A 17,684-nucleotide genomic window follows, 5' to 3' on the forward strand; every position below is an offset into this window, starting at 1 on the left:
ACCAATATATATGAATGATAAATATAAAAAATTATGGAACCAATATTTGTGAATTATATATATATATATATATATATATATATATATATATATATATATATGTTATATATTCCATATATGCTAATTAATATATTCGTAAAAAATTCTATGATGCAGAATATAACTACAAGATTAGGGCCTTTGTGGAATAAATTCTGTCGAACCAATTTATTTCAACCAGGTTGCAGAATTAGATTTAAATTTTCAATCAACAATAGTTATGTTTGTCATGTTTTTCGTATTTAATAATATTTAATGTAATAATTTTTTTTTTCAATTTTATCTACCGTTGTATTATATATTATGCTTTTTGATATTTCCAACCGAGTACTGTATTCTTATTGTAACCAATGTTTCAATGTTTATTTCAATTTTATCTATCTTTACATGCATCCCTACAACAACAATATAATCACTAGATAAACTTTAGTAAATAATCAATGTGATAATGGTAATTCACATATAGTAAGTCACATATGCATTTAATTTTAATTGATAAAACTATAAATGCACCCGTGCGTCAGCACGGGTATTTTTACTAGTTGCCTATAAAACTGTGAAAACAAAGGTAAAGAAACCAACAAACAGTAAGAGAAGAAGAAAGAAGAAAAAAAAGAACAACATAAAGATCTTCTTCTTCTTCCAAGCTCCTAACCCTACCATATTGCATTGTTTCTTCAAGTAAGATATTAATGTTCTTTTCTTTCTTATAATCTTTAATATATTTATGTTTATTATTGGTGTTTTTATAGATTTTGATGAGAAAAATAAATGTATGTATATAGTAGTAGATGGTGGAAAATATCAAGAGACATTGATATAAGAAGATGAAGAAATACGAAGCAATAAAGAGTTTTGAAGAGAATGATGAAGATTTGGAAATGGGTCATGAACAAGAACAACAGATCCATGATTCAGCTACAAAGATTATTAATAATGAAGAACTTTCTGCAATGATTTCTTCTTCTTCATCTTCATCAAGAAAACAAGAACAAGAACATCAACAACAACAACAACCTCAAACTTCTCAACGATTGCTTTCACTTGATGTTTTTCGTGGTCTCACTGTTGCGGTATTCTCTCTCTACCTTCCTTATTTTGCTTCTTTTTAGTTATGTTAATTAATTAATATTAATTATTTAGTTGATTTTGTTTTAGGATTTTTATATTATTAGTAATGATTTTTTTTAAGATGAAGCTAACGACGTCGTATGTTAAATAATTTAGTTTGTTTTTTGTTTCCTTCATTGGATTTTGGGTTGGGTTGTGTTTTGGTGTTGGTGGTCCAAGTTTTTTAGTGATAATAATAAAATAATAATTTTAGTAGTAACATACAATAAATAAGGTTTAACTCATGTTGGTCAAGTTGGTCCGTATCTCATAAGATCGTTAGTTCAACTCTTGTTTCAGATGTAAGTACATAGTTAGGTACTTTGTACTTATGTTGGCTTTCGTTGAGCTTTGAGATCCGATGACTCGTCGAAATCTCGACTCACCTAAATTTTTTTATTTTATAGTTATTGGGTTTATTAGGTTAATATAGTTATTGCTAAATTTTGATGGTTAGTGATGATTAATAAAATGGGGTGATTGACTTGAGAGTGATGAGGTAAAGGGAGAGAGATTCTTGAGATTTAATAGATTTGGATGCTATACCCAATTTGTTGGTACTACTTGACTCATGAGAGAATCCAAAGAGTTTGCAGGTTGCACGTGTTAAAGAAAGTTAGATTGCTTTACTTTAAAGTAAAGAAGAATTGCATTTCATGTTAAATTAAATTAAATTGTTTTTTGTCTCTTTTTTTTTTTATAAGAAAAAGTTTGTTACTCAACTAGAGAGCCGTCCATTTACATACCATTACGGCTACATGCCTCTTTGTGATCAAATTGTTATAATATTATTCTCTGATTATAACATATCTATATTTTTTTAATAATTTTTCTAACAATAAAAAAATGTTATTAATTGGAAATATCGTCGACTTTATTGATGACTAATCTCCGCCGAAAACCTAGTTGATACCTCTATATTTTTTAATATTTTCATTTAGGAAAAACTATCTATATGTATTTTTGCTCAATGATAATGGGTCAAATTAATTTATTTTGTTAAGTTATTAATTCTAGTAAGATATTTTATGTTCCCTCTTTTGTAGAGTTCGTTTACCTATATTAGTCATCTGCAAAGCCGTCCACTAAAACAGAATATGGCTACGTGTCCATTGAAAAAATTTCACAATATTCTCTGATTTTTATGATATATTTATATTGTATATATGTTATTTTGATAATATTTTTTTTAGGAAATATTATTTTGATAATAAATATGTTTCCTATTTCTTGTTTTATAATTTTCAAATTGACCAATAATAAATATGTTTCCTTAGTTTTTGTTTAACAATTCCTGGTTTTTGTTGTATAATTTTGAAATTTACCAAAAATATATTGTTCTATTTTTAATCATATATATTAAATCAATTCTTTGACTTTTCTTTTTAAATTTTTTCCCTTAGTAATTTTTCAGAAAAAAAAAAATAGTATCTTCAACCATTGATATTACTCATAGGAATAAATAACGTATATCTAGATATTTTATATGATTCGTTTATCATGCAACTTTTTTAGGAATAATAAATAACGTATAACTAGATATTTTTTAGGAATTGAAATTCGTTTATTTTATATGACTCAAGTATTTTTCATCTTTATAAACGCGCGGGTTCAAACCCTCGATACTCCTCTTCAACGCGTGTGTGTGAGTTTCAACACTAGACATTTTTTTTATATGGTCCAATCTAAGTTTCACCTCTTCCCATCAAGATTAGGTATTTTTAATTTTTACACCCCCAACTTAACAAGCCTACAAAAAACTATTGTAAATGGATTAGGTTAATAAAAAATGGTCTATTAAGTAAATCAAGTTCAAAGTTTATTATATGATAAAAAGGTTACTTACTAATACATACATACATCATTATCAAAAAAAGGTGTCCTAATAACGTGTAGTTGGTTAGATGTAATGTGCCTGAACCGACTCCTCACCACTCACCATGTTGCTTTATCAATGGGAAATGACATTGAAACGCAATGCTTGTATTTGTGTGACTTACTTTAGTACCTTCATGATATCATTTTACTATGTCATATTTTGTCACCAAATATGTAATATTATCATATTATAAATTAAATAATCTTTTAGTACTTGAAATATATTTTTATTTTTGGTAGGTTTCAATTCATAAATGTATTGACACCAACATACGGACACATGTGACTACATTGAATTATATCATTTTCTAAAATTATTACTGGTGTCGACGTGTCAGTGTTCATGTTGTCTGGTGTCCGTATATGTGTTCGTGCTTCATAGATTTCAACTTGTCCTTTTGCATGCAACTTCTAACATTGGAAGTAATCATAATTTTCCATGAGGAAATGTTTTAGGTCTAGACATTGTTTGGTGTGCCTAATGAAACTGGCATGGATAAGATAAACTGTCCTTTTAGCCTTATAGAATGTTTGGTGCTTCTCACATGGGATTGTACAATTTTGCCTTTTTCTTTCTTCAACTATTCACATGATACATAATCCAATCATGTTATATTTTCCAATTGGAATTAACTGATATTTTGTATAGTTTGAAAACGACAAATTTGGTTAGGAAATATTTGTCTTGTTTAAACTTTGGTCTGGTGTAATTTGGTTAGGAAAAATATATATGATGAAGTAAAAGTTGCATCGATAATTTACTTTTAGGCAAATATTAGTAATTTAGTGGTTATGTTTGCTTTACACTATGAGGCACCGACACCGGTACATGCAAAGACACGAATATGAGACACTAGACACGCGTTGCTATTCATTCTTAGACAACGGTAAAGTTTATTTAATAAATGGAAGTAATTGAATTGAATGTAATAGGCTCGAAAGTATCTACTGTCTGACACTTATGCAACTCGACACTTACGCATAAGTGTTGAGTTGGTGTCAGACACTGGACACTTTCAATCTTAAGTATCGGTGTTGCATAGGTTTTTAGAGTTTGAACTCCAAACTTCACGTTTAAAACTCCTTTGGTGCCTCCTAGGCAAATAATAAATGAAATGTGTGTATTAATAATAACTTATGATACTAATTGATGGGTTATTTACATCTCAGATACATAAATTATCTTAATTTGTTTCCATCTTACATTGATTTATACTGATTTTATGAAACTCAATGCAGCTTATGATATTGGTGGATGATGCTGGTGGACTTATTCCAGCACTCAATCATTCTCCATGGAATGGTTTAACAATAGCAGACTTTGTTATGCCGTTTTTTCTTTTTATTGTTGGCGTTGCACTAGCATTCACATACAAGGTTGGTTATTTGAAACTTTTCTATAATTACAAAGAATGTAATGATATTATTTAGTGATAATGCAATACCTTTGAATTCTTTGATCTATATTAATTTTGTAATACTTGACTAGAATCAAAATTTGTATTGAAACATTTTTGATAAATTGTTCATTTGTTAATCTACCTTATCTGTTTCTTGAACAGAAACCATCTTGCAAAGTTGATGCGACTAGAAAGGCGGTTTTACGGGCGCTTAAGCTTCTTGCATTAGGCATTTTTCTTCAAGGTGCCAACCGAACCTTTTGCTTAAATTTTGTGATAATTTCTTAGCTAAAATTTAAGCTTATTTAGCATTTGTTATTTTTTTGATGAATGTCAAGGTGTTAAAGTAAAATGTTGGTGATGGAAATTTCTAATATGAATCCTGTATATGTTGTGAAATAACAGCTATAGCGGCGCTATAACGTGCATATCGGAATTTGAACAAATCCCTGTTGTTTTGTGATACACTATTTAGTACAAAGTTTTGTCAAATAGCAGTTAGAGCAGCGCTATAGCAGTGCAACATACCGGAATTTGAACAAACCGTCAATTTACGCGATCTACGATTGACAAAATTGGAATCATGTCCATGTATGTAATGTATTGCATTTTGTCGTTTGCAGGAGGCTATGTTCATCGCGTTAGTGATTTGACGTTTGGAGTGGATTTGAAGCAGATAAGGTTGATGGGAATACTGCAGGTACAATTTTTCGCCCTATGAAGTTAGAACTTCGTTGAACATGATAAAAAATGTTTGTATAATATTGATCATTCTTTATTTATTTCATTGGATGCAGAGAATTGCGGTAGCATATTTTATTACAGCTCTCTGTGAAATTTGGCTCAAGCGTGAAGATATCGTTAATTCTGGATCGTCCCTTTTGAGAAAGTATCGATATCAATGGTAAGCTTAATTTTCTTGTAGAATTTTAGTTTCTTAATATAGGTTTGATGAAAGTACTTATACATAAACTTATGATATGTTTATGCTATAAGTGCTTAATTAAGTTGTTTTTCAATCATGCCTAGTTATGTGATGTTGCTTTTCCCTTTAACTTGTGTCTCAAGTCATGGTTTTTTTTTATTTAAATTGATTATTTTTTTTGAATATAACAGGGCTTTGGCTTTATTTCTATCTGTCATTTATCTTTGCTTGCTGTATGGGATGTACGTTCCCGATTGGGAGTATGAAGTTCCAACAGAACCTTCTTCAGAACCTATGAAATTTTCTGTGAGTGTTTATGTCGTTTACATTTTCACACCTATTTGGAAGTTTAAATTCATTTTTAGAAACAATTTAACTTCTTATATATTGGTTGAAAATGTGATTTAAGTATCTATCTGAACATGTGTTAGGTTAAATGTGGAGTAAGAGGCGACACTGGACCAGCCTGCAATGTCGTTGGAATGATCGATCGTAGCTTGTTGGGTTTACAACATCTATACCGGAGACCAATATATGCACGGGCGCCTGTATGATCCTCTATACTCTTAGTTGTTCTGATCAATATTTTCTAGTTCTTATGCACTGTCAGTTTATAGATTTTTTATATTGTCAACAAATCCTAGTCGTCTGATTATTAAAAAAGTTTGACTTTAGTCATAACTCCTTTTGAATTTACAGTTATAATTGGTTGTAAGTTGTTGACGGTGTAACTTTTTATTACAACAGGAATGCAGTATAAATTCTCCTGACTATGGACCATTGCCTCCTGATGCTCCTTCTTGGTGTCAAGCTCCTTTTGATCCTGAAGGACTCTTAAGGTGACTTTCACTCTTTCAATCCTTTGTTTTTAGAATGCAATTCTCGATATGAAGGAAAATTGGAAAAAAGTGACTAATATCTGATTGTTGAATATCTTCCTTGACATGAACAAATTATTTGCTTCATTGAAATTTATATAGCATGGTTTATGGTGAACTTTTTCTTGTTGTCTCTAATTTTGTGTCTATTATGGAATTATAGTTCAGTGATGGCAATTGTTACCTGCTTGGTTGGCTTGCATTATGGTCATATTATTCTCCATTTCAAGGTAATTCCCAACATTTTGGTTTTTTATTACTTTCTTTAGGAAGCACATACACCAAACACGACATTAACACCTACACACCAGACACGCTTTCAAATGTAATCACATGTATCGTGTCGGTGTTAAACATCAGACAGACTTTCAATATAAAGTGTTGGTGCTACATTCATCGTTTAATTATGAGTATTAATGTTATTTCCTTATATTGCTAAATGCAGGACCACAGAATTAGAATCTTACATTGGATGATTCCAACCTCTTGTCTTGTAGTATCTGGCATTGCCTTGGATTTATTTGGTAACCATTATCTCTTAACTCTTTCTTGTCTAATTTCTTTAGTATTAAATTAATTAACATAAGCTCTTGTTGTAATGTAGGAATGCATGTAAATAAAGTTCTCTACTCATTTAGTTATACTTGTCTCACTGCTGGTGCTGCTGGCATTCTCTTTGCTGGAATATATTTGATGGTTAGTAATAACTCTTCTGCATTGGATTTGTTCGAGATAGGTTATCTATTGACATACACGCGTGAGAAATAGCTTATGACATGTTCATAAACGGTTTTCAGTTTGTTTCCGTAAATAAATTCTTCAAGATAGTGCGTGCTTATGTAAATAGCTGATAGCTTATATGAAAACAGTTGGATTGTATTTTATCTTTGTTATAGAAATGGTTTTTTTAGTAGTTATGTGATAAGTGCTTACGCTACAAGTACTTAACTAAACAAATTACACAAACATGGAAATCATCGATTAGCTGATAAAATTATTTTCTCTTGCTTGCAGGTTGATGTATGTGGATATAGTCGCATGACTTCGATTTTCCAATGGATAGGCATGCATGCATTAATGATTTATGTCTTAGCAGCTTGCAACATTTTCCCAATTTTCCTTCAAGGATTTTATTGGGGAAATCCTCATAACAACATTGTAATTTCTAATCTCCCACTTTGCAGTTATTTACTAATTTTTACCAATGTTTTAAAAATCGAACCGGTTAAACCTTGAACAAACATTGTCTACAATTTGGTTATTTGAGCGGTTCAAGCGGTTTAAAATAGTTGAACCATGATCCATATATCTTGCCGGTTCAATTTTTAAAACATTGGCTTCTTTTACTATAATAACTATATGATTATTTTTTAATAAATCATGATTTTCTATTATGAGGCCACATTTTTCATGCGCTAATAATGTGATATGATTGCAAAATTTCTTGTCACAGCTAAAGTTAATTGGAGTTGGATCATGAAGGAGGAAGCAAATATGCTAGTGGATAACAAGATTATTATGTTATTAAATGATGAGACATTTTTTGTTTCACCTATGTCTTAATGAGGAGGACCAAGCATTGTTGGTGGAATTTTGAGAGAAATTTTGGAGCTGGTCTTTTATTCAAGAACATGAACATGAATAAATGTTCCTCTAATCTATTGATAAAATCACCTACATGGATGATGCATATGATATATTTTGGAGAAGTTACATTTCTTCATGGCAGCCTTTTACTTTTATATATAGAAAAATGAGAGCAGCTTTTGTTTATAGTATATATGATGACTGCCATATATTGGGTAATTTGTATCTTGAAATGTTAGATTTCAAGATGAGTAAGAATTTGACACGATATATCATTGTACAACTTTAGCTTAATATTTATTATCATTATTATTATTAGCTTAGAAATGTCAATTTTTATGTGTGATTTTTAAATGTTGTGTTGGAAGAATGTCTGCATGAAATCAGTGACAATGGTCACTACAAAAAAAACGATAAGATAATTGAACTATATGAAACCGTAAGATAAAATTATTGTGGTAGAAATTTGAAGAAAAAACGTAGATTTCATACTATATGATCTAATGCATAGCAAAGAAAAGAGCTATATACTTGATATTTGATATTTAATTTGAGATAGATACCTTGTCAACATACAGATTTCTTTTGTAACTATAATAAATAAAATGTTATTTAGTATAAAGAATGGTGCATTACAAATTAGATGTAAAAAAGTTCAGTAAACACAACTCGATGGAAGGACATTAATATGCGGGAATTGTGGTTTAAATCCTGAACTTTTCACTTCGCTACATTTAAAATGTATGAGCCCAACCACTATTTGACAAAAGAAATATTGTAAAAGACCTCTCAAAATACCATAAAAGAATTTGTTGAATTGTCAACATTTTTGTTCATATATTATTGTCTTTTTAATTAAGAACCATATGAATAATATATAAGGATATGCACATGAGTTTAGTCCTTTTTTATCTTCCTTAACAATTAGAATTTACAACCATATAGTGTCTTCTAGGGTTTAGAGAGTTTGGGTGTATAGTGTCTTTTCTCATCCGTCTTCATTGTATTTCACCTCAGCGTTTCAATTTGTTTCTTACTTGAATTCTTCGTACAGTATTCATCCACAATTGATGTTTCCTCTCCTCTCAATTTTATTATTATTTAATTGGAAATGAAATCATTATGGACTATTATGTGTCATGTGAACAAATAATGTTTGACAGTTAATCTGTGCACGTTGTGGATTGTTCAACCTCTAAAATACGCTGATCAGGAGATATAATCCGATGTAAGATATGTTGTTGATTGAATCTTATCTTCTGATAAATTTTGTGTGATCGAAAATTAAAATCCGGTAAATTGATGGGCTTTTGAGCAAAGCTGAGAAATGCATAGAACAAATACCATAATGCTTTAAGTAGGTGATAATTGACAAGTCCTTTTGAGGGATTTATTGCGGTTCTGAAGTACTTCAACTGGTTGGCCAACATGTCCCAAATCCCAATCCTAATGAAAGGATAAAGAGAAAAATGTACAACAAGCTTTGTTGATCATGCTAAAGGGTTATTTTCCACTTCCATACATTTTTTGAAATAATATTTATTCTATTAGACATGTGATATGTCTACGAGGAAGCAGCACCATTGAAAATGATTTTTTTGATTAGATATTTTGGCAATTCTGCTTTTAGTTGAAAAAAATATTGATTTTTTTTTTGGAGATATTTTAGCAATCCTGCTTTTATTTGAAGCAATATGAAAGGTTGTGGTATCACTACAAAGTTTATCACTAAGCTTCAAGTCTAAAAAAAAAAGGTGTTTGGATAAATCACGCAACCAAGATATGAAAATCCTCCAATGTTAAAAATCGTATGAAAACTAAAGAAAATCAGTGGCTTAGCTTGAGCTTCTTGACACAACCCAAGCAAAACATTTTAGGTTATTTTATGCCCCATAATCTAATATCCACAATAATAACTATGAATGAACAAACAAACAAAACAATCTAATCTTTCTTGACACAACCCAAGCAAAACATTTTAGGTTATTTTATGCCCCATAATCTAATATCCACAATAATAACTATGAATGAACAAACAAACAAAACAATCTAATCTTGGAATTCGTTGAGTCCCAAAAATATCAAGTAGGGTATATTTTTATTTAGGATTTTGGTGGGAAGAGAAGGACCTATTTTGCTTTTTTAAATTGAAGAAGCTATAAAATGTATCTAAAAATAACATATGATTGAAATATTATATGATCATGTATCGTATTATTCTAAAAAAAAAAAAAATTAAATCTCAAATATATAACAAAATAGACTTGGCCTTCCAAAGCCCTTAATCCTAACATACAGTTAGAGTGCGCACGGAAGCAATTGACATATCTCTAGCATGTAACATATCTCTCTCACTCTAACATTCAGCAAACTGTTTTCACGCTGTCTACGCACGCCGGCCTGCAACCTTCGTCGCCTCCACACTACACCGAAATTGTCTTGTATTATATATGGCACAATCCGGATTCAACTAGAATAACTATAATTCCAAATCAAATGAGTGAGCTTTGTTTATCTTTCCTCTTTTTATGGCATTTCTTGTTTATCTAATTTAATGGAGAACTAGTTTGAGGGCCACATTCAACTGTATCTACGAAAGCTTCAAAAACTCGATGAACATTTCTGGTGGAAGGATTCCAAAAAAGAATAGTACTAACATAAATCAGTAAAAGATCCATGGTTCTTTCTCTCCGGCCTCCAGAAACCCCGTTATAAGGAACAATTCCTATTAAAAAAAACATGGAACAATTCCAAGAACGACATGTTCCAATGCAAGTTGATGAATGGCCTAGAATTATTGGGAGGGGTTCAGGTGTGTTAAGTGCATCATAAACACTCATGGGACATCAACATCCATCCGTTAAAGCTACTCTCCCACTGTGGGAAACCTATCAAGCTCTGCCACACTATGTTGCCATACACTTCATTATAACAAAAATGGATATATAGTTGATACAATTAGCAGTATCCATGTAGTTCTAGTCATTACTCAAAACACAACAAAAGTTTGAAACAGAAAACCCAGAAAGGTCAGCCAAGATTGATGAATTGGTTAAATTCAATCTTCTGCTGTTGTAGAAGAGTGGTGAGGAAAAGTAGACCATACATCTTCCCACGTCCTGTGGCCTTCTGATACCTCCCTTATAACAGAGGCAGCTTTTTCCACATCAACACGCACTTGATCCTTGCTGTCCCTTTCCCGAATAGTCACCGACGTCGTTGAATCTACAGTTACAGCAAAGGGCACACCAAGTTCATCTGTTCTTGCATACCGTTTTCCTATTGATGTACCTGTTAACATTTTTACAAGATATATAAATAAAAATGTAAGGTTAGTCTTGATCATGGCAAAATCAGCATAAATCAATTCCTAAAACAAAATTATGTATGAAAGAAATGTTGACAACTTCAGAACAGGTTTAAGTCTTTTAATTTACGTATATCATAAAGAAAAAGCACTCGAGGGTTGAAAGAGTAAGACCAAACTCGCCATTCACCAAAAACAAAGCCTACTTCACAGAAAAATATCCATACACAGCATCTTTCTAACCAAGAAGTGATCTTACAAGAAAATCATCCACAATGGAAGCATTTCATTTCAGAGACTTACAAGTTAATGTTCCCATGTACTAGAATATTATGTAGTTATCTAACTGAGACCAATGATCAAGGAGTAGAAAATCAAGGTTCATGTCACCCATTTTAACAACTAAACAATAGAAATTCTCGTGGTAATTATGACATTACTACAGATGAAGAAAATTCTCATTTATGAGGAGCATGACTGTAACAGCTTTAAGAGCCATATGTTAACAAGAAATACCACCAACTCACAATCACTACAACTAGTGGTACTGCCTTTAAGATAGTATCCTCAGCTCCCATGGGGCGCATTTGTAATTTGGAAAGAAAAAAAAAAACCAATGTAACAATTTTATTCAATGCTGGGTGAGTGCCACATACTTCATTGCCAAAATTTTGGTGCCTAGCTTGAGAGGTTTTAATAGAATTCTAAGTGTAACATTTTGGAGTATATGGTCGGAGTATAACATCTTTTCAAAGGTTTATTTAGCACAGAAAAGATTTGAATATGTTTAGGCAATTAGCTTCTATATAGTAGTTCTTTTAAGGAGTTACCTTAACTGACTTGAAAGGAATTTGCCAAAATTACTCCATTGGTGTTTAGTGTTTATTCCTTTTCTTTGTTGTTTTACTTTTCCTGTTTCTGTATGAAGGGTTTCTTAACCTTGAATTTCCACAATATTTTCTTTTTTTGATTTAAAATAATTTCTTTTAACAGTCATTCATACAATCATCCAGCCTAAGCCTCTAAAGTTTTATTTAACATATTCGACAGGTATATCTACATGTTAACGAGAACTTCAACTTTAACAGCATACCTGTAATGTCAATCTTATGCGAAATTCCAGCAGCAGTCAACGACTTGGAAATCAATTTGGCAACATCTTCATACTTCTGATTTTGAACCAGAGGGAAAACTGTGCATTTAATAGGAGCCACAAGAGAAGGAAAGCGAAATACATTTAACTGTTCATCCCCAGCTTTACTCGACCTTGTATAGAAAGTATGCTCATATAGGCAATATATTATCCGTCCAATCCCAAAGGATGGTTCAATCACAGATGGTGTAAAAACTCGCTGATGCTCTTTCTTTATCTCCTTGTGAATGGTCACCATATTCTTATTAATAGTTACAGTTTTCCCAAGTGTACATACTTCAAACTCAACCTCGCCTTTTGAGTCCAGAGCAGCCTTCATATCCAATGCTTCTTTCTCATTCATTGCCTGCCAGAGAAGATTCCATCTCTCAAGAGTAATGCAAGTAGCAATTTGCGAGTCACTGTTCTAAATACCAAAATAGTTACAACACAAATTACCTCAAGTGCTTCAACCACCTTCTTCTGATTACCCTTGAATGCCAGGCCCAGTTCTTTCTTTATGGGATTTATAACCAATTTCTGAAATAAGTCACATACCAATTCAATTAACGATGAACAATGACTTCTTATGGTTGTGTAAAAAGTTGCCAATAAATCAACATTAAACAGTACCTCCACTTCCTTAGGTTCTGAAAATTTTTCCTGAGCCACCAGCAGAGTACCACTTTTCTCCTGTAGTATAGAATACAAAAGCATTATGAGAATGCAGTACACCACACATTAGAAAAATGAATTTCTTTAGTTGCTTTTATATTATATATATAAAATACATTTTACTCCCCTTTAAATATAATCATTCCTCAACTTCCTCCCCTTAAATTTTTCTATTATTATTTAACCAACATATAATTCGGTTTAATGTGTACTTTCAGTTAAACCGAATGCAAGTTAAGCTGCAGACACTGAAAAACAAACTTCAAGCAGGTAAATAAAAACCAGGGTAAGTTGAGTGATAAATAAAATTATTGTTTTGTAATGACAAGGTCACTTGCTATGCACATGCCCTAATTTTTTTGTTTAATTTAGCTGAAAATAACATTTTCAATCAAAATGAAACATTAATGCAACACCAATTTAATGGATTCATAGCAATAGTATTGACACATCAAGGTTCATGAATCCCGACGTAAGGAAACCCCAAATAGAAATTATACTTGGAAAAAAAATTTAACCATTAGTACTGCACTGTTTTGGTTTATTGAAGTTTATCACAAAGCATTTAGTAAATAAGAGCAATTACCGAGTGAGCACGCAAATCATATGCAGATCTATCAGCAATGCCAACACACTCAATCCAACCATAGGAACACTCAATCTCAGCATCCCAACAGTCAGCAGCATAATGAGCCATCTCATTGGCAAGATGCTGCCTGAATCTTAAACGGTCTTTGTCTATACCGAGACGCGTCAAGAAGAGATATACTCTCCCAATGAAATAACCAAGAGTCTCATTGTTGACAATACCCTGATAAAAAATCAAAACAATCATAACATGTGGTTTAGTAAAGAATAGACAACATTTTTGTGAGGGAAAAGGGTATTGACTACTAGTCTACTACACTATTATTGAAACTGACCTTCGAAACAGCATCACCGAGACGGATTCTCTTTGCAGACTGACCAGTCATCTGTTCTTCCCTTGGGAACATGAAAAACTCCAAGTCAGCAACTTCGGCATACTTAGGATGAGACTTATCTTCAGGGTCAACAAAGTGTTCAATTTCTGCCAAGGTGAATTCACGGACTCTGAGAAGGCCTTGCCGGGGAGAAATCTGCAGAAAGATAAAGAAACCAAACTAAATCCCCTGATTCCAGAAAGACACCAATACTGAGAGCAAATTCATACATGAAAACCAACAAACCTCATTTCTAAAAGCCTGCCCAATTTGTGCAGCAGCAAAGGGTAGCTTGTTCCCATTGTAATAGTACAAATCCTTGAAATTAACGAATATGCCCTGAGCAGTTTCTGGACGCATAAACCTGTTTCAGTTGAAAAAAGAGTTATATTCTTACCACGATAAAGCTATATGGCATTGCTTATTCAGATGTTCTCGAGCTAGATCTATCTAGCATGTGTGTGATTGTTAGACTTTAGTCCTTCTAGATGATATTATAATACTAATTTATTTCAATTGGCAAATCAAATATAGCAACCCACTAAATTTCAATTCCTTGTGGCATGCAGATTCTTTGGTGTGCTACTGATAAATTTCTTTTTTAGAATTCTAGTCTCCCCCAGTCAATACTCCCAATTTGAAAAATGTGATTTGCCATTCAGACTCCCTACACAGTTTGGTGAGGGAAAGAAAGCACACATATCATATTTACACAAATGAGACAGAGCTAATGAGGAATTTCATGGCTAAGAATTGGCGTTTTGAGCCGCATCACATCTTTTTAGAGGGTAACTAGTGTGTGGACATCTTTGCTAAGTTGGGATCAGGACAATTTATTAGTGGTCTTACATGACCAATCCCCGTTGGTTGTGTTTCTAAGGAATCTGTCATTCTGTTTTGAGGGTTTATAACCAAAATAATAATGATAATAATAATAACCGTAAGTCATAATAAACACAAACAACAAAGAAGAAAAAGGAGGTTAGGGTGACGAACCCAGGAGCTAAGCCAGAGGGACCAATTGAAGTTTGAAACATCAAATTGAAAGGGTAAGGATCAGACAGTGGATTCTTGGTTTCAGGAGCTGTGATACCATACTCCTTAATCTTAGCACCAAGTTCTTGAGATGAGAAATCGTCCAGCATGGCAAGCACGTGCTTGAGCTCTGCAGCTTTGTCTGATGACAATGTGAGATCCTTCTGAAGCTTCTCATTGCAATAGTCCTTGAGCAAGTGATCAGCACGGTAACAAGTGCCGGTTTTCTCATCCTTCACCATGAGATCAGTGAATTTCTCCACGTGACCGGAAGCCTTCAGAACAACCTCCGGCGTCACAGATGGACAATCAACCTCAAGCATGTTTTCCTCCAAAACAAAATGCTACAGGGAACGACAAAAACAATACTGTTAGAATTTAACTTGTATACACAATCACTAAAACTTTTTCACACATGCATATATTTATAGAGATATTTTAGGATCTGAGCCTTGTTTGAATAAATAACTCAGGCGCTTATAGCATAAAAACTTATAAGTGCATATATATAAGCTATTTCTATAATACAATTGAATAGTCAAATTGTTTTCACACTAGCTATAAGCTATTTTAACATGCTATATCAGAGAGCTTATAGAAATAAATTTAAAACTGCTTATGGACATGTCATAAGTTGTTTCCATAAGCTCTTTCTAACAGTCTATTGAGTGAGTACTTGCGTTGGTAGATAAGTTTAAATAAGTTCAATCAAAACAACTCCTAATAACCCACATTTTACTTGGGGCTCTCTCAAACAGTCTCACAAGTACTTATATCAATAGATTAATTGAAATAAATCAATCCAAACAACCCTTAATCTAAATAACCTCATATGAGTTATTCCTAAAACAGAAAATAAAATAAAGTCAAATTATTTTCATAAAAGCTAGTATATGATGTTTCAACAAGCTATCTTCGAGAACTTATAGATTAGGAGCCGTTTGTATTGTCCCAAACAATCTCACAAGTACTTATTCTAGAAGATAAATTCAAATAAATCAAATCCAAACAACTTCTAATTGAACATAATAACATCCCATTTTACTCCGTCAATGCATAGAAATTAATCTCATATAAGCTATAAGCTATTTCGATAACCTATCTAAAGAGCCAATGAAAATATTCCGAAAACAACTTATGGACTTATATAAGGCCTGGTTTGGATAAAATTCTTAATTTACTGCTTAAAGTCTAAGGGCCTATTTGGATTGGCCTATTACAGCTTATCTACTGTCATAACCACTTTTGAGACTGTAAATAGGGATTTTATGAAAACAACTTACTATCATAAAGCTCTCCGAGATAGCCCCTTAATTTATTCTTTTGTTATAGAAATAGCTCATACATAAGCGCTTGATAAGTTGTTAATTGAAACAGGGCCCAAGTGTTTATCATATAAGTGCTTATAAGAAATTTCTACAAGATAAATATAAAGTCAACTTTTTTATGTAAGCTACTTTCACAAGTTATCTTAAAGTGCTTACGGAAATCAAATGAAAACTCATAAACTCGTAAGCTATTTCCCTAAGGTATAGTTTAACAGATGCTTAAACTAGTAATAAGCTAAAATAAATCAACCTAAACATTTCCTAATCCAACAACATCACATTTTACACAGTCAGTGCATAGAAATTCACCTGACGCCAAAAGGCAAGGACGTTAGATTTAACGGCACAACCAGGAGGACCATAATCATAAAAACCAGCAACACCACGATAAATCTTAAACGACGGAATATAAAACAAACGTCGTTCAAGCGTATTGTTAACAGATTGACGAAACGCTTCACGCGAATCGGAACCAGAGAGAAGCGATTGAAGCGATTTCTCGATGGAAGATTTCTCAAGTTTGAGATTGTTTAACGCTTGAACAGCAGCATCGATGTCAGGTTTAGATGCGGAGGATGATTTGAGTGAACGGACGGTGTTGGCTTGGATTTCAACGGCGGAGAGTTTCTCCGCTAGGGTTTTGCGTAGGGTTTCTTCGGTGGCGGCCATGGATGAGAGAGAGTGAGGTTTTGCGAATGTGGTGGTTATGGTTGTTATCGCTTTCTTACTCAATGTAAGCATAACATTTCTTCAAAAGAATGTGGTGTGTTCTCGCTATAAACCAAAACTAGTGGATATGTAAGCTAACTTGGCTCAGTCGATAATGAGTTGACTTATACATTGATGTGAGATTGGATTCGACTCGAGTACTTGTTTTACTAATTAATAATAGTTAGAGAAGAACACAATTAATAAATTAGTGAGATTCGTTAATGGAGTTCATTTGTGTTAATGCCTATAATCACACTAATTAATATGAGTTCAACTAAATTTATTGATTGACAAGGAATGGTAAAATTATAAAATGTAATCAAACTAAGGATAAAATTGGAAGGAAAAATGTTAAAAAAAAACACAATATTTGTTATATAAAGTCAAAAAAAATTATAGTTTCCAATATTATTTTTGAAGAATGCTATCAACACATATTTTTCAAAACATTCTTATTTATTGGTTAAAATTCACACGAGCTTCACCAAATTATGTGGGTTCCATATAAATTTGGTGGGTCTTATATGAATTTTAATCAATCAAAGATAGTGTGTTAAAATGTGTGTTGCTAGCATTTCTCATTTTTTTTTTATAAAATATTTTTTTATCAATGTGTATCTTTTGGTAATAACAAATATAAAAGTTTTCTTAAAAAACATATTTAAAAGTTCCAAAATGAATTTATATCAATGTGTATTGTTTTTATTTTAATGAAAC

The 17,684-nt window shown here is 32.2% G+C and overlaps 2 protein-coding genes across 3 annotated transcripts; one reads left to right on the plus strand and one right to left on the minus strand.

Annotated features, from left to right (window-relative positions):
- Positions 1 to 621: 621 nt before the first annotated feature.
- LOC146903780 (heparan-alpha-glucosaminide N-acetyltransferase-like protein (DUF1624)) lies at positions 622 to 8,144 on the plus strand. 2 transcript variants are annotated; one of them, XM_085722396.1, is made up of 14 exons: positions 622 to 720; positions 825 to 1,112; positions 4,267 to 4,404; positions 4,590 to 4,671; positions 5,051 to 5,127; positions 5,225 to 5,331; positions 5,544 to 5,658; positions 5,784 to 5,900; positions 6,100 to 6,191; positions 6,394 to 6,460; positions 6,676 to 6,754; positions 6,835 to 6,926; positions 7,245 to 7,388; positions 7,684 to 8,144. In XM_085722396.1, exons 2-14 carry the CDS (start codon positions 867 to 869, stop codon positions 7,708 to 7,710), a joined length of 1,383 nt encoding a protein of 460 aa, XP_085578522.1. In that variant the 5' UTR covers positions 622 to 720; positions 825 to 866; the 3' UTR covers positions 7,711 to 8,144. The 2 variants fall into 2 exon arrangements, with proteins under 2 accessions (XP_085578522.1, XP_085578523.1); XM_085722397.1 differs by having other exon boundaries at positions 828 to 1,112.
- Positions 8,145 to 10,673: 2,529 nt separating this feature from the next.
- LOC146903781 (glycine--tRNA ligase, mitochondrial 1-like) lies at positions 10,674 to 17,007 on the minus strand. Its single transcript, XM_085722398.1, has 9 exons — positions 16,566 to 17,007; positions 14,890 to 15,272; positions 14,140 to 14,257; positions 13,855 to 14,049; positions 13,518 to 13,742; positions 12,890 to 12,949; positions 12,716 to 12,796; positions 12,218 to 12,623; positions 10,674 to 11,108 (listed from the first exon to the last, which is right to left on the minus strand). The coding sequence occupies exons 1-9, from the start codon at positions 16,995 to 16,997 to the stop codon at positions 10,876 to 10,878; spliced, it is 2,133 nt and encodes a 710-aa protein (XP_085578524.1). The 5' UTR covers positions 16,998 to 17,007; the 3' UTR covers positions 10,674 to 10,875.
- Between the last annotated feature and the right edge of the window lie 677 nt (positions 17,008 to 17,684).

Source organism: Medicago sativa, chromosome 7, assembly GCF_051527215.1.
Source record: "Medicago sativa cultivar Bolivia chromosome 7, Bolivia_mono, whole genome shotgun sequence".
Lineage (NCBI taxonomy): Eukaryota > Viridiplantae > Streptophyta > Magnoliopsida > Fabales > Fabaceae > Medicago > Medicago sativa.

Coding starts and splice junctions, on each gene's coding strand:
- LOC146903781 (XM_085722398.1), bottom strand. CDS start 16,997: ATGCTTACATTGAGTAAGAAAGCGATAACAACCATAACCACCACATTC. Junction 15,273..16,565: donor TCCTTGCCTTTTGGCGTCAG/GTGAATTTCTAT, acceptor CGTTCCCTGTAG/CATTTTGTTTTGGAGGAAAA. Junction 12,950..13,517: donor ATGATTTGCGTGCTCACTCG/GTAATTGCTCTT, acceptor TCTATACTACAG/GAGAAAAGTGGTACTCTGCT.
- LOC146903780 (XM_085722396.1), top strand. CDS start 867: ATGAAGAAATACGAAGCAATAAAGAGTTTTGAAGAGAATGATGAAGAT. Junction 5,128..5,224: donor GGTTGATGGGAATACTGCAG/GTACAATTTTTC, acceptor CATTGGATGCAG/AGAATTGCGGTAGCATATTT. Junction 6,461..6,675: donor ATATTATTCTCCATTTCAAG/GTAATTCCCAAC, acceptor TGCTAAATGCAG/GACCACAGAATTAGAATCTT.